Here is a 22,001-nt window from a genome sequence, read left to right as displayed (position 1 = left end):
TCGTGCCCCGGTCTGGGAAGATCCCACATGCCGCGCACGGGCCACTGGGCCTGCGCGTCCGGAGCCTGTGCTCCGCAACGGGAGAGGCCACAACAGTGAGAGGCCTGCGTACGGCACCAAAAAAAAAAAAAAAAAAAAAGTAAATACAAATCACTTAAAGGCAAAGGAACTTACATAGTTTGTTATTAAAAGCAGCATTCCAAGAAAACTTCGTTCTCAACAGAGAGAGAACCAAATTTCAGCCTGGTCTCAATAAACTTTTTTATTTTTAAGTTTATTATCATATAGGCTTTTTGCTTGGGAAAATTTTCATAAGGAGTCTCAGACTGAACTTTTAAAAGCCCTCTCAGGGCTAGGAAAGTCACACCAAGGGCTTGTCACAGATTTCGCTTACCAGATCTAGGTGAATTCCTCCCTTTTCAAGGTTCCCAAAATACCTTGAGATTTCTGTACCTGTTAGTGAGGTAGCCTTCCTAATTTATCTGATAAAGCTGCTGGGAACCTAAGAGTTTCCCATCTCTGGAGTGAGCAGACAGACGAAAAATGTAAATGTTTCAATTTTGCTTACAAAGGTATAATTTACCAAATTACTGTAAGTCAGAATTAGTTTGAGGGGAAGGTTTTCCTTACACCTGGAAAACACAGATTCAAACCAGTCATTTTTCAGATAGAACCCATAAAATTATAACCATATTTACCGGTTCATTCAGTCGTTTGTAATTAATCCTCTCTGTTAACATTTTTATGAAGCCATCAGGTTTTTCATTAGAATTCTTCAATTTCTTACCTAGTTATCATTATAGTCTGAAAGTCAGAAACTTGTATTTATCCAAAAGTCCTTTTTATAAATCTTCTTGAAGAGGAAGCATTTTTGCAAAGGCATTAGAGTGAAATTGTTAGTGTCTATAATGACAAAAGACTTTTACCGAAAAAAAAAAAGTTTCTTCACATTGAGTTATTTTCATTGCTGACAAATTTGTGACAGTTATAATAAGATCTTATTTAGTTTATATTAAACCCAGGCACAATAAAAGTATTATACTTAATCTTGATCGCTCTAAAGACATGTCTATATTAATTAGATCAATAAACTTAAACATTAATACCAGGTATTAATTTAATATTGAATATTCCCCAGTTCACGTGAATCTGAAATTTATTTAGCTTAATTTTTCTTGTATTTAGAATTTGATTTGTATTTAGAATTTGATTTGTTGTTTTGTTTTTTTTTGGTACGCGGGCCTCTCACTGTTGTGGCCTCTCCCGTTGCGGAGCACAGGCTCCGGACGCGCAGGCTCAGCGGCCATGGCTCATGGGCACAGCCGCTCCGCGGCATGTGGGATCTTCCCAGACCGGGGCACGAACCCATGTCTCCTGCATTGGCAGGCGGACTCTCAACCACTGCGCCACCAGGGAAGCCCCTGCCTCTTTTTTTTTTTTTTTTTTTTTCTTGGCTTGAAGTTCTACTAATTAACCCAAGGCTGAAGTCTCAGGCAAAGTGGGCTTTGCTTGTAGTTCAAGGACATGATAAGAGTTAACTTCAAGCTTTCTCCTAGGCATATTTTTTGTTCTCTCAGGGTCAGAATTCTGAAAAAGATATTTCAACAAGCTAGCTTTCCCTAATTGCATATGCATAAAGAACTGGTTTTGCAATTTCAAAAAATTTTTATCTTAACCAATTTTCTCCAGAGTCTAAAGAATACTGTGGCCATCCTGACTGAAGGAACCGAACTTGTTTTTGAATTTGGGAAACGTCAGACACGGGAAAGGGAACATGGACTCTAATAGTGCCCATGTCTCCATTTGCCACTTCCCTTAAGGGAAGCATATTAGAATCTGTTTCCTGGCGTTGGGCAGTCCTGGATCTTGTGTGGGGAGGGGAGGGGGGCTTTCGCCCTGATAAGGGGGTACCTACTGGGGAGCTGTGCTGAGGTGGATGCAGGGGCTGAAGCAATGAGGGTTCATGAAGCGGGGGACAGGAAAGGTCGAGTGGAGGGCCACCTAGGAGATCTGCTGGAGAGGGAGGCAGAGGGGGTCGGGGGGATGAGGTGGCAACGGAAAGACACGTGCGGCATGAGTCCCTCAGCTCCGGATTCTGACTAAGGGCCATAAAGGTCTGGACGTAAGGAACCTCTGAGTCCTTTCTTTGTTTCCGGCAAAAGAGATTAAGTTGGAGGATCGTGTTATAATTTAGTGTCCCATTAAGAAGCCATTGTTCTCGGTCCCCCAGTTTATACTGGGTCCAAGCCGTGTTATGAAAGAAACTGAGCCTCTTCTTTTTGAGATTTTCAGGGTCAAATTTTCCCAGTTCCTGAGGATACAGCCGAGGGGTGAGTCTGAGGGAGGCTCCCGAGACATCGCAGAACCCATTCTTAGCCTGTACGCCGTAGAACGGGGGTACTGAGAGTCACCGGCTGACAGAGAGGCGTCCCCTTTGTCCCAGTGATCTCTCCGTGCGACTAAGGCACCAAATGGGCCGACCGTCCCAACAATCGCGTCCGACTGTGAGAGGTGACCCCTGAGCGTGCGACTGAGGCACCACGCGACTCAGGCAGGGAAAGAAAGGAAAGAGAGGAGATTCCCGGGACCCACCGGGTGACTCACCGTTTGGCGATTCCCTGAAACGTGAAAGGCACTCCGGGGATGGCTCAGAGGCAATGCCTAGGCTCCTGTAAGTCAATCCGGACTGAGAAAAAGGTGAAAGTAACAGAGAAGACAGGCTGAGGAATCGGCCTTGTAGTCCTGCTGGGAAGGCGGTGGCCAGGGGGAGGGGGCTCAGTGTTCTGCTTGAATCAATACGCGCCTCGCATCGCACGGAAGTTGTCTTGCTGGGGGCAGACGCTCTAACAGCCTGGTCTGTTCCGTGACCCCCTTATCCTTTCACGGGAGTCTTCAAGCGGCAGGCGCCCTAACGGCTTTTAAATGCCTGACCCGTGCCCGCAGGATACCAATCGGCCTAGTCCACAGTCGGGAGGAAGACAGAGGGATCCTCACCCGTTCTGGACGGCAGTTACTGGGGCGAAGCGAGCCGTGGAGCCTTCGGAACACGCCAGGATGTGGCCCTGGCCAGAGTCCTCCATTGCTTCCACGGCAGCTTGCCTGTTCACAGAGAGTCCCAAGGAATGAGGAGAGGAGGTGGGGGAGGAGATCCCGCCAGGAGATAGCCCCGTACAGGCCACCAAAATGTCGTGGTCCGCACGTGGGTTGGAAGAAGAATTTCCAGACACGAAGTATCTTAGGAAAGAGTGAGTTTACTGAGAAGGAAGCGCAGAGTTAGTGAGGGGCGCTGCAGAAACAGCAGGCCCACTTCCTGACAGACCACGGAGAGCCGACCCCTCTGTGGGCTAGTGGCCAACTTTTATAGCCTGAGGACAAAGAAAATTCCTGCTGGCAGGATGGCATCAGGCGATTGGTCAGGGTGCTTCGAGGCTGCTACGTGGCGAATACTTTACCTACTGTGGCGTCGTGGGGCTGTGTGGTTAGATTAGGAGTGCCCATGGCAACCGTTGCTATGCGGGCTTGGTTAATTCAGGAGTTTTTGTCCTGTGTCCTTGATGCAGGGCTCCACAGGGAGCAAACGCGTCACCACTCGAGAACAAATCCGGGAGGTCGTCCACCACAGCCACTGGATGTCGCTGGGCATGTCTGGAAGCCACATCACCAGTCTGCAGGAATAAAACAGAGAGACGCCCGCGTCGTACGAGCAGGAAGAGAAACCAACCAAAAAGAACAAAACCAAGCCCTACCCAAAGGCAGACATCTTACAACGGCATCATGGTCCAGGGACACTGCTGGGGTCACCTCTAACCCCGATGTGGTAAATTCCCAAAGACAAGCCAACCTAAAAGCCCAAAGGAAAATCAGCACATTTTTTGATTTGGGAACGCTCAAGGGACTTACGTGGAAATAAAAGGAAAAGACCTTGGTTTTCCAGGATCCTACTCCTCTGTGGCAACACGGCCACCGACGCAGAGCATCTTGCGGTCGAGAACCACCCCCTGCGCCCAGGTCTCCTGGGCTTGGCCACGTGCGAGCGCAGCAGAGCGAGCCCCCAAGGAGGCCTGACCACTGCCCTCCAGACTCCCAGCACCCAGGACATGTAAAGGACCCCACATCTCGGGCCTTGGGAAATGCCAGAGCAGCCCTCGACCCAGGGCAAGGCTGTGCAGGAACGGGTGGCTGAGTTGGCACAGTGGAGAGGGGCTCCGGGGAGGATGGCCAAAGCTGGAGGACTGAGCTGGATTTTGAAGGACGGTCGGGACTTTGAAAGATGGACTGAGGGACATGTTGACTAACTCGCTAAAAAGAAAGTAAACACCAAAGTACATCAGAAGAAAACTGAGGGGAAACAAACGCTCAGGAATCCAGTAGGCATCCCAGCGTTGGCCTCAGATCCTCCAACATACCAGGAATAAAATCCCCGAATAGGGGCTTCCCTGGTGGCACAGTGGTTGGGAGTCCGCCTCCCGATGCAGGGGACACGGGTTCGTGCCCCGGTCCGGGAGGATCCCACATGCCGCAGAGCGGCTGTGCCCATGAGCCATGGCCGCTGGGCCTGTGCGTCCGGAGCCTGTGCTCCCAACAGGAGAGCCCACAGCAGTGAGAGGCCCGCGTACCGCAAAAAAAAAAAAAAAAAAAAAAAAATCCCAAAATAGAAGTGCAGACCTACAAGAAGTGACAGACATGTAACAGCAGCGAGAAAGGAGGAGGGGTGGGCAGGGGCTTGCCAACGAGGCACCTTTCCAAGGTGTTCCACGCTGACAGTGAACTCCACCCCAATGTATAAGGAGCCAGGCCCCAGGCCGAGGGCCTTCCACTGCTTCTCTCACTGAATCCTCGCCCCACTTCCATGAGGATGCCACAAAGCCACGTGAAGCGCTCACCTCTGGACCACAGCAATTGCGGACTCCACGGGCAGCGTGCAGGGCAGCACCAGGTAGGACATGACCTTAATTGGTAAGAAGTTGCACATCTTGTTTATGTACCCATCTTGGTTTCCAATTGCTTCCCTCAGGGCTGAAAAATACAATTGGGAGGTCTGTCTCTCACCAGTGTAAAAACCAAACCATCTTCCCGGGGTGGTGCTTGGAATTTCTGTGAAATATACAAATCCTGGCAGCCCAAGCCATCAGAAGCCTCCACAAATGAGATCAGGTGGGGAACGTGCCCAAGTAGCCCTTGGATCCTCTACAGGGTACACGGTCCCTTTTAAAGACTCTCTTTTAAACTGGCTACTTTTGGAGGCGTACACAAACTTCTCAAAGTGCCCCTGGCCCCAGTTTTATGAGCTCTTCTTTGCACCTGCAGCTGGATTCCATCTCTTCTGCCTGGAACCCCCTAGCCTTCTATTTCCCCTTTGTAATGACCTCCCGATGCCTCAAATCGCAGGAATCTGAGCAGCTGCTGGTTAGTGCAACTCCTGGGGTGTCCGTGCCTCAGGGGCAAGAACCGGGCATCCCATTCTTCTTTGATTTATTCTATTCTATCTGGCCACATCCTGCGGTGTGTGGGATCTCAGTTCCCCGACCAGGGAATGAACCCTAACCCCCTGCATTGGAAGCTGGCAGTCTTAACCATTGGACCTCCAGGGAAATCCCTGTGCAGTTCATCTTTGAATTTCCCCAAATGCCCAGCTGGAAGCTGGACGGTGCATTCGTCTATCCATTATATAATCGATGACATGATAAAATAACCGGATTCAGTGAAGGTTCAAAACTGTGATTTTGCAGGGAGGGAGAAATGAGGAGGGGCTCCTCGAGAGAGAAAAGGCTTTGAGATGGGAGGACAGGCGGAGAACGGCGTTCTCAAAGAACAGGCCACCTCCGGGGGTCCCCCCCACAATATCCAGCGTGCCTGGACTTTAGGAGCAGAGAGCACAGCCAGTTAACACAAAACTCAGCTGGAGGTTGTTTTCCTCTGGCCAGGCCCCATGGGAAGGGAGACTGGGCAAGGGCCCAGGGGGATGGGAGGCCCGTGCTGGGCGGTGCGGGTCCCAACGGGCCTGCCCTGGTCGCTCCGCCCCATCTCTTCCCACGCGGCGGCATGATCTTCCTCCACAACACACAGGGAAGCCACCCTTTCTGCCTCATAAAGGGTCACAGAGAGCCTCTGCCGTCCCGCCCCCAGAGCCGGCACCTATGGTGAGCCTGGGCGACAGGGTCTCCAGGGTGCTGTCTTCCCAGGGCAGGATGCTGAGGTGTGGGTGATCCAGCAGCGTGGCTTCCTCAGGCTTCGCCTCCCCGGCGGCCATGCTCGGGGAAGACTGCAGGCTCCCGTGCTCCCGGGGGGCCTCAAGGACTTCCGACTCTGCTGGGGATGCACTCAGGCACAGAGGGGGCCTGTCACAGATGCCTGCGAAGGGCACAGGAACAAACCCGTCAGGTAATTTCGGGCGGCAGGCTCATGACTCACTCACACACACCTGCCCACCAAATTAGAGGGAAGCTGCAGGCCTGTTATTAGTACAAGGCGGAGATCAGTCCCCGACCAGGGATTGAACCCTAACCCCCTGCATTGGGGCAGGCAGTCCTAGCTGGGAGAAAGGAGTGCGGGGCTTTGACGCCGGGGGGGTGTGACGAGGGCGCCTGGCTCCATCACTCACCAGCTGTGTGGGCTCTGCAGCCACGTGTGGATTCTTGATGTTCAAAGCTAAGGGTTACAACTAATTTATAGTAACGGAACCACTGGTTAAGCCAGCGGTCCAGGCCCCGCAGCAGCTATTCAACTGCTACCATGACCATCATCTCCACTTTTCAGCTGAGGAATCAGAAGCACAGAGAGGTTAAGAGATTTGTCCAAAGCCACACAGCCAATACGTGGCACAGCCAGAATCGAACCGAGATGTGATGTCAGAGACGGCACCCTTCCATCACACGGCCTCGAAGGAAGCATTAGGTCGGGGGTTTGTGCAGGCCCTGCCCTAGGTGCCGGGGCTCAGGAGCCAATGCCAGTGGGTGGTTCCTGCTCGCACACTGGGTGGGGGCAGTGGGACAGGTAGTTTCGGATGCCCACGCCTGCCTCGGCTCACCTCTTGCTTCCAACCTCAGATTAAAAGACCTGGGGCTGGACCTCCCTGGTGGTGCAGTGGTTAAGAATCCGCCTGCCAAGGCAGGGGACGCGGGTTCGAGCCCTGGTCTGGGAAGATCCCACATGCCGTGGAGCCACGAAGCCTGTGCACCACAACTACTGAGCCTGAGCTCTGGAGCCCGTGAGCCACAACTACTGAGCAAGCGTGCTGCAACTACTGAAGCCCACGTGCCTAGAGCCCGTGGAGAAGCCCGCGCACCGCAACGAAGAGTAGCCCCCGCTCGCCGCAAGGAGAGAAAGCCCATGCGCAGCAACAAAGACCCAGTGCAGCCAAAAATTAATTAATTAATTAAAAAAAAATAAAAGAGGATGCAAGAAGAAGAATTCACAAAAAAAGACCAGGGGCTGCCCCTGGATGCCCACACCTTGCTCCCAAGTTACAGCTCCCAGTTACGCTCCCCTGGATCTTTCCGGCCTCTTTTAGACACACAGCTCACACCCTGGGACTTACTTTCCCTTAGGCATGTTTCAGAGAATCTGTTCCCAGAGGACACCTGGCCCAGCCCCACGCGTCCTCTGCAGGACCCCGAGGCGGCCAGCCTGGCAGAGGGAGGACCTCTCTTAGATCATTAAACCCAAACCCAGCACCGATGCCGCAAACACCCAGCCGCATGCCAGTCTTTAGAATTACTAAGAAGCACCTGGCGTCATTTAATCCAAATGTCTTCTGCTGGAGATGTGGAAACGGAGGCCCAGAGAGGGGAGGTGGCTTGCCCAAAGTCACCTAGTAACTTCCACAGGGTCCATCACTGTGCTTCATTCCCATGTTGCTTCCAAATTTCATCCCCAGTCCAGACTGCTTTCCAGAACCTCAGACTCTGACATCACTGTGCTTCCTGCACAACCACCCAAATGTGCCCCCGGGGCACGGCACACGGGGCCTGAGCTTCCCTGCAGAACCCTCGCCCTCCTGAGGGCCCGAACCCTGAGCAGAGCCCCTCTCCCCCAGTGCCGGCTGCAGAAGCCAGAGGCCAGGTCTTCATCCCTAAGTCTTCCTCCTCCCGAATCTCTGGTTGGTTACCTCCAAGTCCTGTCCCCTTGGGCCCCTTCCACCACCCTTGCTGCCGTGACCCCGGCCAAGCCCACGGCGGCCTCCTTGACCTCCTGGATGCTGCCGTCACACTCTCTGCACTGCGGCCAGGGGCGGGGCTTCCAAATCTCCCTCTGACCGCCCTCACTCCCACTCCGGCAGCCCTCCGTGGCTCCCTATTGCTGTGGGATGCAGACCCTTTCACCCCATCCGCGAGGCCCAACCTTGTCCCTCAACTTTTCACTTACTGCCATTCCCGCCCCTCTCCTTTCTGTCCATCTCTCTGGGTGCCCCACTCCCGCCACTCCAGTTACACACGCCTTCTTTGTACCTCGTGTTCATGTCCCCCACACCTAGAATGCTCCTGTTCGCCCTCAGAGTGTCAACACGGATTCACACCCTCCTGAAGCCCTGCTTTCCCTTGCCTTGCAGATCCCCTCGCTCCCTGTGTGATCCTACAGCATCCTGTATCTTCCTGCCAGGGCAACCGAGCACACCGTCAGCCTTCTCTTGACATATCTGTCCCCGACCATGTTGCAGCAAAAATAGAAATGAAGTTTTCCCTCTCCTGAGAACAAGGAAAATAAAGGGAACAGTGAAACAGACTAGAGAAAGAGAAGAATCATAACGTGGCCTGGAAGAGTTCATCACTCCTAGTCGTGTTTCTTAACTGTTACTAACCTGTAGTTTCTGTAACTAGATCTGTACTTCACAAAGCTAACCTACTACTCTTTAACATTACATGAATTACATCCTGCACTCCCTTGTAGCAGATCACCCCTTGCAGCATCTGCATTTCAGAAAAAAGGTCACAGGCCGATAACCCAGAGACAAACGGACCCAATTACCCGGCTGCCTGACATGACGCCAGCTGTGACTATTTTGAAATAATGCAGGAAGAAGAAGAATGCAAGACCTTCACTACTTTGATCCTTATCATATACCCCAGACTGCGAGCCCCACATATAAAATCTTCTCCGATTCCCGAAGGAGGGGGACACAGTTCTTGAGGCCCTAGGCTGCCGTGTCTTCCCTTCTGCCTGGCAGAAAAATAAAGCAATCTCTGTCTTCCTCCAAAATCTCTGTCTCCGTATTTCTGTTCGGCACTGGTGCACCGGGAAGCCGATATTTCGGCAACAACCCCGGGACTAAGCTCCAGGAGGGCAGGGGCCACATCCGTCTGTTCGCTGTGGAGTCGTCAATTGCTTGGCACCTAGACGGTACGCAGTAAACATTTTCTGAGTAGATAAATACATGTATGTCCCGTGAACCACACCATCTCCTTGGTCTTGGCCAAAGGCTAATTCAGAGGATTAATGCATGAACCAACCTTTAGTATCGAAGAAAAATAGCCCCAAACGTATTTGGTTCCACTCTAACCTTTCCAGAACCCAAGTCCCCCAGCCTGGACGAGCCAGGATGAGTCAAAGGCAGGAACCTTCCCCAGAACACAGCTGGGCTAGTGGGCGTGGCCCACACCTGCCTCGGGGAGCGGGAGCTATTCTGTCACCTGCGGCCCAGAAACTGTTTATCTTCCTTCTTTATCAAACTAAAGGTTCACAATTGTCCAAAAGCAGAAAAGAAAAACAAAGGAACTGCCTTCAGCACACAGACAGGTGACACTGCAGAGGGAGAGCTAATAGCCCTAGGGCTGTGACATCCGGGTTCAGGTAGGTCCCAGCTCTGCTCCCCAGTGAGTGGAGTGCGGACCTGGGCTGCCTCTCCAAGCCTCTGTTTCCCCATCTGTAAAATGGGGCAAATATTTCCTATCATCTCGCGGGACTCATGAGAGGGCCGAGCGAGACGGTGGGTGAAGGTGCTGAGCGCTGAGTGATGGAGTCAGGACTGTGGACCAAGACTGTGAACAGAAAGCTTGTTAAAGGGGCACTTCAGTTGCCCTACCATACATACCATTCTCTTCCAAGAACCTGACCGTGTCTAAATATCCTTGACAGCACAGCTCTCCAAGCACCTGTGGACAAATCAATTAAATTAACTGCAGGGGGCAGTCGCTAGGCACCATTCCTTTCAACAGCACCCGAAGACGGCAGACCCGAAGCCGAGAATCCCCCAAGCTCCAAGCCGCTGCCGCGTGCCCAGCGCAGCCGCTGTGGGGTGGGACAGGGCTCTGCTTTCCTGCGGGACTCAGCTCGAATGACACCTCCTCCGTGCAGCTGGTACCCCAGCATGACGGGTGCCTGTTTCTCTGGTCTCCCTGGGTCCCTGGACGAGCCTCCACCCTAACAAACACCAGGGCCTGATCTACTTGTCGTGGGACAGTAAGAGCTGCCTCCTTTGCTCCTCGGTGTACAAACCGCACGGGCAGACCAATCCTGCCGTCCAGCCTTCCCCCTCCCCGCGAGCACACGCTGACGTATACGTTGCGTGGCACGGCCTTCCTTCTCCCCAGAGAACTGGCACTGTGCAGTCTACCCACTTTCTTACTACGTTAGGGTGATAAGGTCCACCACGCTACGACGACAATCAAAACAAGATTAAACTGGGAATTCCCCAGCGGTCCAGTGGTTAGGACTCCGAGCTTTCACTGCCAAGGGCCCAGGTTCAATCTCTGAAGATCTCACAAGCCAAAAAAAAAAAAAAAAAAATTAAACCACCAAGTGCAGTGTAGTTCTTTTTTTTTTTGGCTGCACTGAGTCTTCATTGCTACGCGCAGGCTTTCTCTAGTTGTGGCGAGCGGGGGCTACTCTTCATTGCACAGGCTTCTCATTGCAGTGGCTTCTCTTGTTGCGGAGCACGGGCTCTAGGCACACCGGCTCCAGTAGTTGCAGCACATGGGCTCAGTAGTTGTGGCTCATGGGCTTAGTTGCTCAGCAGGCGGATTCTTAACCACTGTGCCACCAGGGAAGTCCCGCAGTGTAGTTCTTGACCATGGATGCAAATAAGAATCATTGGGGTAATTAAAAAAAAAAAATCCTACTATCCAGGCTGCCCATACTTAAGCTATAGCCCCTGGAGGTGGGATCTGAACAGCAGCGCTGTTTAAATGCCCCCAGGCCCCCTCACCTTGAGATCCGAAGGGAATAGCACCCGGGTTAATAGGTAGAGGTTCTCGGAGCAGAGGCGTACACTGAGCTTGGTGACGTTCACGTGAAGAAAGTTCGTGGACTTGACTTTGGGGCAGATGTCACTCTCCCCATAGAAGGGGGAAACAGTGATGGTCGTTTTGGTATCAAAGAAGGGTATGATGTTACTCACTGCTCCATCTACGTATCGCTTTTAAGGGAGAAAAAAAAAAAGTACATACTGTCAGAAGCTCTGGGCTGGGGTTTTCTGTGTGTTTCAGATCATGGCCAGAGGCTTCTCAGAGCCGCAGGCAGATACGGTGAGGGGCTCTGGGATCACTCTTCCAGCAAATCCCTACTGAGCATTTCTGTGCCAGGCCAGGCTGTAGGCTGGCGCTCAGGGTTGCCACATGCTGCTGTGTAGTTTGCACACTGCACAAAAAAGTGCCTGGCCAAGAGGCAGACGGAGGCTGGCGTCTGGCCCACGTTGTGACGGCCAAGTCCCGAGCCCAGGTGGGCGTCCCTAGGCATACCCATGTCATTTGCTTAGACCAGGGGCGCTGTGTGCACTGGGGACAGAGTGTGATGTAGACCTGGCCCTAAGGGAGACAGACGGTCATGGGTTCAATTCCAGAGGCCCTTGCTGCTTTAGGTGTCTTGGACAAGACACTTAACCCGTGAGCCCGTCCACATCTGGGAAATGAGAAGCTGCACTGGAGACTTAAATGACGCAGTGAACCTGGGACTCGAGCTCTCTGAAAATGGCATCTTATCCCACAACAAAGGTGCATTTGGGGTAAGTACTGGGAGAATCAGTTTTCCTGTAGCCATATCCTTGAACAACCTTAGTGCCCACGGCCAGGCTGGGGCAGGCAGGTTTGGGTACAATTTGGACTGAGTCTACACCTATGAAACCAATGTCTAGAATGATTCCCAAACCCACGACCATCATAGCCCAGCTGTTGGTGCCCACAGACGGGGGGGGGGGGGGGGGGGCTTCAAATATCACAACTGGGAGAATTTCCCCAGCCAATCCTTCCAAAGGGAGAAATCTCAGGGCACACCTTGGCCTAAAACAAGTCCAAAAAAGAATCAGGCACGTTCAGCCATGGCTTAGCTATCAAGAGATTCTTGCCTTGAGTCCAAAAATGATTAGATGTGCACGCACAGAAGTAGTTTCTAAATTGTCGCCATGTGATTTCTATGGAAGATACAGGAAGGCATCAAAACCCTCACTGGCAGAAAGGGACGCAGGACCAAATGCCGGGAATCTTTAGTTAAGACTGAGGAGGGAGGAAGGAGCTGACTATTTTTTAATTATTATTTATTTTTTAAAATTAGTTTTTATTGGAGTCTAGTCGATTTACAATGTTGTGTTAGTTTCTACTGTACAGCAAAGTCAATCAGTTACACATATACATATATCCACTCTTTTTTCACTCAAGGGATAAAGTCCAATGACTCCTCTGTCCTGTATAATTTTCCCTCCACCCTGAACTTTTCTACAGGAACATTCTGAGTTCGCTCAGTGGAAGCTCAACGTTTTGCTCTAATTATCGGCAGGTTTCATCTGAGTACACTGAGGGGGGGTGACTGTGTGTGCACCACAGCTGGAGCAGCCTGGGGGAAATGGAAAGATAACAACAATGACAAAACCACCCATATGTACCGAATACTTACCTGTGCCAGGCTCTATGCCGCATCTTCACTGCATGATCGCATGTAATTCCCACAACAATGCTACAACTGTGCGCTACTGTTAACCCTCATTATTATTAACCCTCCTTTGCCAATTCAAGCTCAGAGAGGTTAAGAAATGTGTCCAAAGTAGTCCAGCTAACGTGGGCTAGAGCAGACATGTGATTCTAGGTTTGTCTGCCAGGCTGGCGCTGTTAGAATTGCTCCAGGCCTCAGTTTTCTCATCTGTAAATAGGGGCAACTATGTGTCTGTCCCGGCGATGCTCTGGGGCATGAGTGAGGCTACGTGTAACCTGCCTTTGCAACTTGCTTTGCCAATTGAGGACCGTGCTGCTGTTAAAGCATGAACCAGGACGGTTTCTAAAGTGCCTTCCTGCTGACACACTGGGATGTTGTGTCTTCTCTCCCACAGCTGTAACAACCTAAACTGTCTCCAGACATCGCCAGATGTTCCCGGGTGGGAGGACAGAATCATCTGATAACTGCTGCCCTAGAAGGAGGCTGCCAGGTGGTCCAGCACAGCCCAGCATCCAGTCCAGAGCCTGCAGGACAAACACCTCAACTTCTGTTTTTCCACCAGAGGCAGGGCTCGGGAGTAGCCACGTGTGTTTACATATTTGTCGAATGGAACCAAATTGCAGCCCTGTTGGCAGCTTCTGCCCGAAGCCACGGGCTGAAAAGGATAGAGTCAGACCCAGAGAGGGTTATAACCCTCAACCCCTAAGAATAAAGCCTTATTACCGGTTTTCCCTGGTGGTGTAGCGGTTAAGAATCCTCCTGCCGATGCAAGGGACACAGGTTCAAGCCCTAGTCTGGGAAGATCCCACATGCCGCAGAGCAACTAAGCCCGTGCACCACAACTACTGAGCCTGCTTTCTAGAGCCCACGAGCCACAACTACTGAGCCTGCGTGCCACAACTACTGAAGCCCGTGCTCCAAAACAAAAGAAGCCACCGCAATGAGAAGCCCGCGCACGGCAACGAAGAGTAGCCCCCACTTGCTGCAATTAAAGAAAGCCCACATGCCCCAACGAGGACCCAATGCAGCCAAGAAAAAAAAAAAACAACTTATTACCTTAAGTGAGTAACTGACTCTTAAGCATCTTATACCTTAATAGGCGACTGGGCACCTGTTTCAGTGCTCATGTGAAGATTAAGTGAATTGTGAAAATGACTATACTACCCAAAGCAATCTACAGATTCAAAGCAATCCCTATAAAACTACCAATGGCATTTTTCACAGAACTAGAACAAAAAAATTCACAATTGTTATGGAAACACAAAAGACCCCGAATAGCCAAAGCAATCTTGAGAAAGAAAAATGGAGCTGGAGGAATCAGGCTCCCGGACTTAAGACTATACTACAAAGCTACAAAATATGGTACTGGCACAAAAACAGAACTACAGATCAATGGAACAGGATAGAAGGCCCAAAGATAAACCCAGGCACATATGGTCACCTTATTTTTGATAAAGGAGACAAGAATATACAATGGAGAAAAGACAGCCTCTTCAATAAGTGGTGCTGGGAAAACTGGACAGCTACATGTAAAAGAATGAAATTAGAACACTCCCTAACACCATACACAGAAATAAACTCAAAATGGATTAAAGACCTAAATGTAAGGCCAGACACTTAAAACTCTTGGAGGAAAACATAGGCAGAACACTCTATGACATAAATCACAGCAAGATCCTTTTTGATCCACCTCCTAGAGAAATGGAAATAAAAACAAAAATAAACAAATGGGACCTAATGAAACGTAAAAGCTTTTGCACAGCAAAGGAAACCATAAACAAGACAAAAAGGTAACCCTCAGATGGGAGAAAATATTTGCAAACGAAGCAACTGACAAAGGATTAATCTCCAAAGTACACAAGCAGCTCACGCAGCTCAGTATCAAAATAACAAACAACCCAATCCATAAACGGGCAGAAGACCTAAATAGACATTTCTCCAAAGAAGGTATACAGACTGCCAACAAACACATGAAAGGATGCTCAACATCACTAATCATTAGAGAAATGCAGATCAAAACCGCAATGAGGTGTCACCTCACACCGGTCAGAAAGGCCATCATCAAAAAATCTACAAACAATAAATGCTGGAGAGGATGTGGAGAAAAGGGAACCCTCTTGCACTGTTGGTGGGAATGTAAATTGATACAGCCACTATGGAGAACAGTATGGAGGTTCCTTAAAAAACTAAAAATAGAACTACCATATGACCCAGCAATCCCACTACTGGGCATATACCCTGAGCAAACCATAATTCAAAAAGAGACATGTACCACAATGTTCATTGCAGCTCTATTTACAACAGCCGGGACATGGAAGCAACCTAAGTGTCCACTGACAGATGAATGGATAAAGAAGATGTGGCACATATATACAATGGAATGTTACTCAGCCATAAAAAGAAATGAAATTGAGTTATTGGTAGTGAGGTGGATGGACCTGGAGTCTGTCATACAGAGTGAAGTAAGTCAGAAAGAGAGAAACAAATACCATATGCTAACACATATATATGGAATCAAAAAAAAATGCTTATGATGAACCTAGGGGCGGGACAGGAATAAAGATGCAGACATAGAGAATGGACATGAGGACATGGGGAGGGGGAAGGGTAAGCTGGGACAAAGTGAGAGAGTAGTACTGACATATATCCACTACCAAATGTAAAATAGGTAGCTAGTGGGAAGCAGCTGCATAGCACAGGGAGCTCAGCTCCGTGCTTTGTGACCACCTAGAGGGGTGGGATAGGGAGGGTGGGAGGGAGACGCAAGAAGGAGGGGATATGGGATATATGTATACATACAGCCGATTCACATTGTTATACAGCAGAAACTAACACAACACTGTAAAGCAATTTTACTCCAATAAAGATGTTAAAAAAAAATTCCCAAAAGAAAAAGAAAAAAAAAGATTAACTGAAGAGCTTACCTTACAGATAACCAGCTAATTATTCTACACGAAGTTGGTTTTGCTGCCCACAGAGCCCGGAAGGGGGCCAGCTATGGAATCTCTGTCTGAAGGCTGAGAGGCAAAAAGGCTCCGCGTCTGGGGACAGGTCTCAGGGGCCCAGGGTACCTGAGCCCAGTGCCTCTTTTTTTTTTTTTGGACACTTGGCTTCCTGGATCTTAGTTCCCCGACCAGGGATCGAACCCGGGCCCTTGGCAGTGAAAGTGAGGTGTCCTAACCACTGGACCACCAGGGAATTCCCTCAAACACAATTTAGAAGCGGACTTACCACGCCTCTGAAGGAGGGGGGGATCAAGCCACTGAAGAAAGGCACGAAGGAGGAACAAGACAAGGCCTGTGGAGACAAAAGGGAGTGACACCACAGCCCAGAGCAGCTGCCCTTTGTTCCCCTGGTCTTTATAATTCTCCTGCAAGCTAGGAGAACAACAAGCCTGAAAGCACTGCTGGCACAGAGGAGGTGCTTTAATAGATGGTTGGACGAACGTGAACCAACCCACACACTTCTTATTTCAGGCCCGAGGACCAATTCTCTAACGACACCATCTGCAGACTGTAGCTTCCTGCCCCTGCTCCCCACGAGGGTCACACTGGGCCATCAGAGACACAACCAAGAGTTGGTGACTAGCTGATTGACAGGGAAGGGGCTAGATCAGGGCTTTGCAAACGCTGAGGTTCATCAGAATCGCCTGGAGGGCTTGGCGAACCACAGACTCGGTGCCCCACCCCTAAGGTTCTGATGCTGCAGCTTGGAGGCGGGGCCTGAGAGCCTGCAATTCTAACAAGCTCCCAGGCGATGCCGCTGCTGCGACCGCCGGTCCGGGGCCCACGCTTTGAGTCGCGCCACGCTAGCAAGCATCAAGCAGGGTGTAACACTGACGCAGCGAGAGAAAGGGCTCACGTGGGAACGCACAGGTGCTGGCTGCCTAGAGGAAGCCTCCACAAACAAGGTTAAGTGGAAGATGACACTGGCTGCTGAGAAGCTGCTGTTCTATGTGCCAGGCTGCGTGCTCGTAGGGACCTGTGTTAAGTGAAATGATATCCAAGCAATTCTCATAAAAGGCCTCGGCCAAACTAAGTGGTAGTTTCCTATCGCCAGTGAGCTTCTCTGCTAGAGGCAAACAAGACACACTCCCACCCTTGTGGGACTTCACTGGAGGGGTCCTCATGAAGGAACAGGCATCGCTGGGAGGAGGGACACATGTGGGAGGAGGTCCCTGGAGCAAAAGGTCATAAGCCAAGCCTTGAAGGATGGGGAGGGGTTATTTGAAACTGAAAGTGTCCTGGAACACTCCAGTTTTGCATATGCTCTGGACCAGACCGCTGGATGCCCTCAGAGTTCATATCACCCTGGTACAGGAAGCTATAGCCAGCACCGTGGGCAACCAGGTTCTTTTGCATCTTAAGAAAAGAACGGGTCAGGTGGCTTACGACAGCCCTCTCTTTGTTGCTTCTGAAATGAAACGGTCTTTATGACTCGACAACACCCAGATAAGCAAACTGCTTACGTCCACGACTTCGTCTTTGGACCGAAAATCAGACACCAGCACATTTTCTCCATCGGCCACTCTGGTGAGCGAGATGACAATTTTGCCCGAGACGAGCTGGTGGACGTTGTCTGGGAGGTGTTTCTGGAGACCATCTCGGACCTCCTTGTTCAAACTGAAGGTCGGGTGGAGGACGCCAATGTTCCGGCTCCTGGCGCTCCGGACAAGGTCCACGAGGGCCTGCAATGTCTGCTCTGGACGGAAAGAGACAAGTATACAAAGGAATGTACCACCCTGGAGATGGGAATGCTTTGTGGCAGGACCAGAAACCTGGCAGCAGGGAAGCTGCTGACCTTTCCCTTTCTCTAGGCCTGGGCTGTCCGATCCGGCAGCCACGTGTGGCTCCCGGGCCTGAGATGTGGCTAGCCCAAACTGAGCTGGGTAAAAGACACGCTGGATCTCAAAGGCTTAGAGCAACAAGAACAACAACAAAATTAAAATATCTCATGAATAATGTTTTATATTGATTAGACGTGAAAATGATAAGATACTGGCTGGACTGGGATAAATAAAATTAATTTCACTTATGTCTTTTACTTTTTCCATGCGGCTACTAGGAAAGGTAAGATAGGCCTATTTCTGTTAGTTAGTGCTCTAGGCCCTCCCTGGCCACAGGAACGAGCCTCCAGAGGCCCCGTGAACCCTCTCCTCACCTCCATCCCTCCATCAAGGCCAGAAGCTAGGCACTCACAGCGTCGGACCTTGAGCACGAATGGGCCTAACACTGAAGGGAGCAGACAGCAAGCGCAGCCTTGGACCTGCGTTTGGATCCTGCCTCCACCTCTTACTAGCTGAGCCGCTAAACTAAAGCCACTTCACTGCCTCTCTGAGTCTCAGACGGCATGTTTTTAACGTGGGACCACACTCAACTACCTTTTGGAAATAGAGAAGATTAGATACACTACAATCTATAGGTGCTCAACCCAGACGAAGCACCAACTAAACAACTAGACTTCACTCTTAACCTCTAATGTCACAATTACCAGACCATCCAGTGGGCACAGGGCACGTGCATGCTCCAACTGACCTCACTCACTGGCCTGGCCCCCTCTGGCTGGTCTGCACTGCCCTGGACAGAGTACCTGTCCCAGCCCGAGCCCTAGTCATTCAGAGATCCTGGGATGCAGAAGGCCGGACACCCATCAGCAGGTCCTGACCCGCTTCCGACCTCCACTCAGCTCTCCCTGCACATGTGGCCCTACTGAGCCCCGACAAAAGGCACAAAATTGCACACAGCTGGCTGGTTCTGCCAGTTTCTCCTGCCAAGTCAGCCTGGGTTTGGAGGCGCTCTCAGGAGCCATGCCCAAGTCACAGGCCCTGGGAAATGCTCCCCGGCGGTCCCCAAGTGAGACAGGCAGTTAAAGCAGGAAGCTGGGGCTCCCAGAACCTCCGGAGCAGTTCTTGCCAGGACCTCTAGATCCACCTTCCAGGGACTTGGTGGTCCCGAGCCAGCCCCTGCAGGACACAACCCCAGGCTGCACCTGTACTCTGCCTGTCAGGAACGCCCTCTACGCTGGAGTCAGGGCACTTCACGTGCTGGCGTCTGTGCATTTGAATCTGGTCCCAATTAAACATTTGACCATGTGGCTGTCTCCAGGTCACAACTCTGGGACACAAGGGCTGGCTCAAGTCCAAGGTGGCCAGTCTGGTCCTCCTTGAGGTCACATTTCCTGCCCTTTGCTCCTCTCCCCCTCGATGGGGAAGGCGGCCACGGTGGCCTCTCCTAATCTCCACCTCTCCATCAGCCCAGGGTCTGCTCCCTGATCCTATCCAATGGCAGGGCTGTGCTTACTAAAGGGATTCCTGCTGCCAGTGTCCGACACAGCAGTCCCTGGGTAGAGTAAAGAGTAAACCGTTAAGGAAGCCCAGACAAACAGGGGCTAATGAAAAGGTGCATTATCTTCCTGTCTGGGGGCCTCTGGATGCCAACAGCTCCATGCTGCCACTTGCTCCAGGCCCTGCTCCCTGGCTAGGATCCCAGGCCAAGGATGTCATACCCTAGTAATTTAGGCCAGCTGGCCACAAGCCCCAGTCCGCCCCTCCCACTGGTACCCACGATTACAGAGATGCTTCACTAGAACAAGATTTAAATGCACAGGACCTCGTTTCCAGGGCACTGAGCAGGGGTGTGGTGGCGAGAAGAGGAGGGGATGTGGGATGTCCAGCCCCCAAGAAGGGTCTCAAACACCGGAAAAGGAAGAGACAACTTTCCTACCTCCCCTCACCCCCGTCTCCCCCCCTCCACAAAACACCTCTCCCCAACCCTCTTTCAATCCAAACCAGCAAGTTGCCCTCTACCTGAGAGGCACCCAGCCGCCCCCAGAGCTCCCATGAGAGCTGGGCAGAGATCAAAGGTGCCCGGGGCCGGGGGTCTCCAGTCCCTCTGGTCCCCAGAGAGAAGAAGGAAGCCACCCTGGGCCACAGGCCAAAACCTCCTTCCTGGCCTGGCCGGAAGCAGGGCAAATCGGGCCTCCGGACCCCCCCTCCCCGCCCCCCGCCCCCCCACCCCAGGCGTCGCGCTCCCTCCTCCCCGTCGCTCTGAGACAACCTGGCTCTCAGTCCCAGGCTGGGTCTGGGGGGGCGCTTTCTTCAAGCCCCAAAAGGGTGTCGAGGCGAGGAGGCGCTCCGGGTTCCCACACCCAGAAGAGCCGCTCACCCGGCGCGCCCCCCTCCCAGGCCCGGCAACAGAGCTCCCCGGTGCGGGGCAAAAAGATGCACTGGAGGAGGCATCTGTCTGGGGAGACCCCGGGTGTACCTCGCAGTTTCCATTTCCAATCACGGCTCCACCGCGCGCCCCCTCCCCGCGCGGAGCCCCGCGGCGGCCCGGACCTACCCATGGGGATCCCAGAGAGGAGGAAGGCGCAGTGCAGCGCCCCGGCCGAGGCCCCGAAGAACGTGCGCGCGTCGCGCAGGAGGTGCGGGGCGCGCTCGCTCAGGCAGCTGGTCACCCCGATGTGGTAGATGCCCAGGAAGCCGCAGCCGGCGAAGGACAGGCTCCAGCCGCGCTCGGGGTCGTACATAGCGGCGGCGGGTCGGGCGTCCGGGGTCCGAGAGCGCCGCGTCTCCGCCCGGCGCCCACTCTGGCTCTCAGCCGGCCCGGGTGCACTCACCCCAGGCATTCCCGGCGTGACGTCACCCGGCCGGCCCCGCCCCCGCTCGGACCAGGCGAGGTAGCCGGTGGGCCGCCCAATGCTGGGGCAGCACGCGGGCGGCGGAGGGCTGGGAGGGCCTGGACCCGGGCAGAGGAGAGGGGAGGACCCGTGCCCGCGTGAGGGTGGAGAGAGGTTTCCGACGCTCCAATAACAGAGGGTGTCGTGGAGAGAAACACCTCCCTTTCCGATCCTTTTCATCCCTTAAACCAGGGAGAAACTAACAGCGGCCCACTTAGGTTGTTAATATCTTTTTGACACTTTATCATTTCCCTTTTTACGAGTCAGCAAGCCTTCAGCAGACACCAGCAGCTAAATAGAATTTCATGTCTGATTTCCTGCAGGGTTTTGTATGATGCCTTCAGTTCACGGCAAGCGGTAGAGATTTTTCATTTAATGATAATGACATGAAGCTTCCCTTTCAAAGTTTCACTTCTAAGAAAAATCTGTGAATAACAGGTGCTTGGTGCTGGGAGGTGGGATGGGCAGTGCAGGACCATGGGAGTTCAGGAGGCTCAGGCCTGGGTGATTCCTGGTGCCCTTAGGAAGTGTCTAGGGTCCCCTTGACCACTGTGTCCACATTGCACAGAGCATTTCCAGAGCAGCCCACACAGGGAGCTTAGGCCTTTGCCCAGAGTTGTACAGCCAGCAACCCAGGTTACTGGGCCATCCTACCCCCTGTTTTGTGGACAGAGAAGCCCCCTCCCCTCTCCACCAAGGCCCACATGGAGCGCAGAGTGTGGGCTTTGGGATCAGGCCCGCCCCCCCTCACCGTGTCCTCTGTAAAACGACGGGTGGAGATGCTGCCAGGATTCAAAATGTCACCTGTGAGGCCCCTGGACACAGGGGTTATGCATGACCCTCCCACCCACACAGCTTCCCAAGTCTGAGGCATCCCCTGCTTGGGCTAAACCTGTGCCTGGAGGTGTCAGGGGGCCCAGGATCAGGGCAGAGGCTGAGGCTGGGCTGCCTCAGGGACTGCAGACCCCCAGGGTAGGTCATTCTGTCTCCCATCTATGGACCGGAATCCCAGGGCGTGAATGCTGCAGGCCCTAGTGACCACCTGAGCCAACAGCGACATCACACAGACACTTCATAGATTGAGGCCCAGAGCAAGGAAAGGGCTGGTCCCTCTGTCTGTCCCTGACCATGCTGGCTTTGCTGGGCAGCGGGGGGGCAGCACTCACAGGCCTGTCTCAGCTGACTGCCCTCCCCACCCACCCTACACTCAGGGCTGGGACAGAAATGAGATTTCTGGGTGGGAAAACTGAGCCTGTTGTCAGGGTCAGCTGGGGCCACAATCTCGCACCTCCTCCCCTTACCTGGGACCCCTTCATCCTGCACCTGCCAGTCCTCCTGCGTTGCATGACTGCCCTTAGGACTAATGACAGGAAGGCCAGGCTCGGGGCGGGAATTAGAGGCTGTGCTCGCAGGCCCCGGATGAGTCATCCTACCGCCAGCCACTGGCATTTGTATTCTCTTCCTATCCA

At 52.4% G+C, this 22,001-nt stretch overlaps 1 protein-coding gene across 1 annotated transcript; it reads right to left on the bottom strand.

Moving 5' to 3' along the window:
* Positions 1–3,523: 3,523 nt before the first annotated feature.
* PNPLA3 (patatin like domain 3, 1-acylglycerol-3-phosphate O-acyltransferase) lies at positions 3,524–20,382 on the bottom strand (the record flags this gene model as incomplete). The annotated part of the gene is made up of 8 exons (XM_082849739.1): positions 3,524–3,665; positions 4,884–5,016; positions 6,136–6,351; positions 10,028–10,088; positions 11,141–11,350; positions 16,087–16,152; positions 17,324–17,556; positions 20,196–20,382. 8 exons carry the CDS (start codon positions 20,380–20,382, stop codon positions 3,524–3,526), a joined length of 1,248 nt encoding a protein of 415 aa, XP_082705865.1.
* Between the last annotated feature and the right edge of the window lie 1,619 nt (positions 20,383–22,001).

The sequence above is a fragment of the Leucopleurus acutus genome (genome assembly GCF_964270905.1).
Source record: "Leucopleurus acutus genome assembly, chromosome: 11".
Classification (NCBI taxonomy): domain Eukaryota; kingdom Metazoa; phylum Chordata; class Mammalia; order Artiodactyla; family Delphinidae; genus Leucopleurus; species Leucopleurus acutus.
The sequence above is the reverse complement of the archived record's forward strand: the minus strand, read 5'-3'. Positions and strand labels throughout refer to the sequence as shown.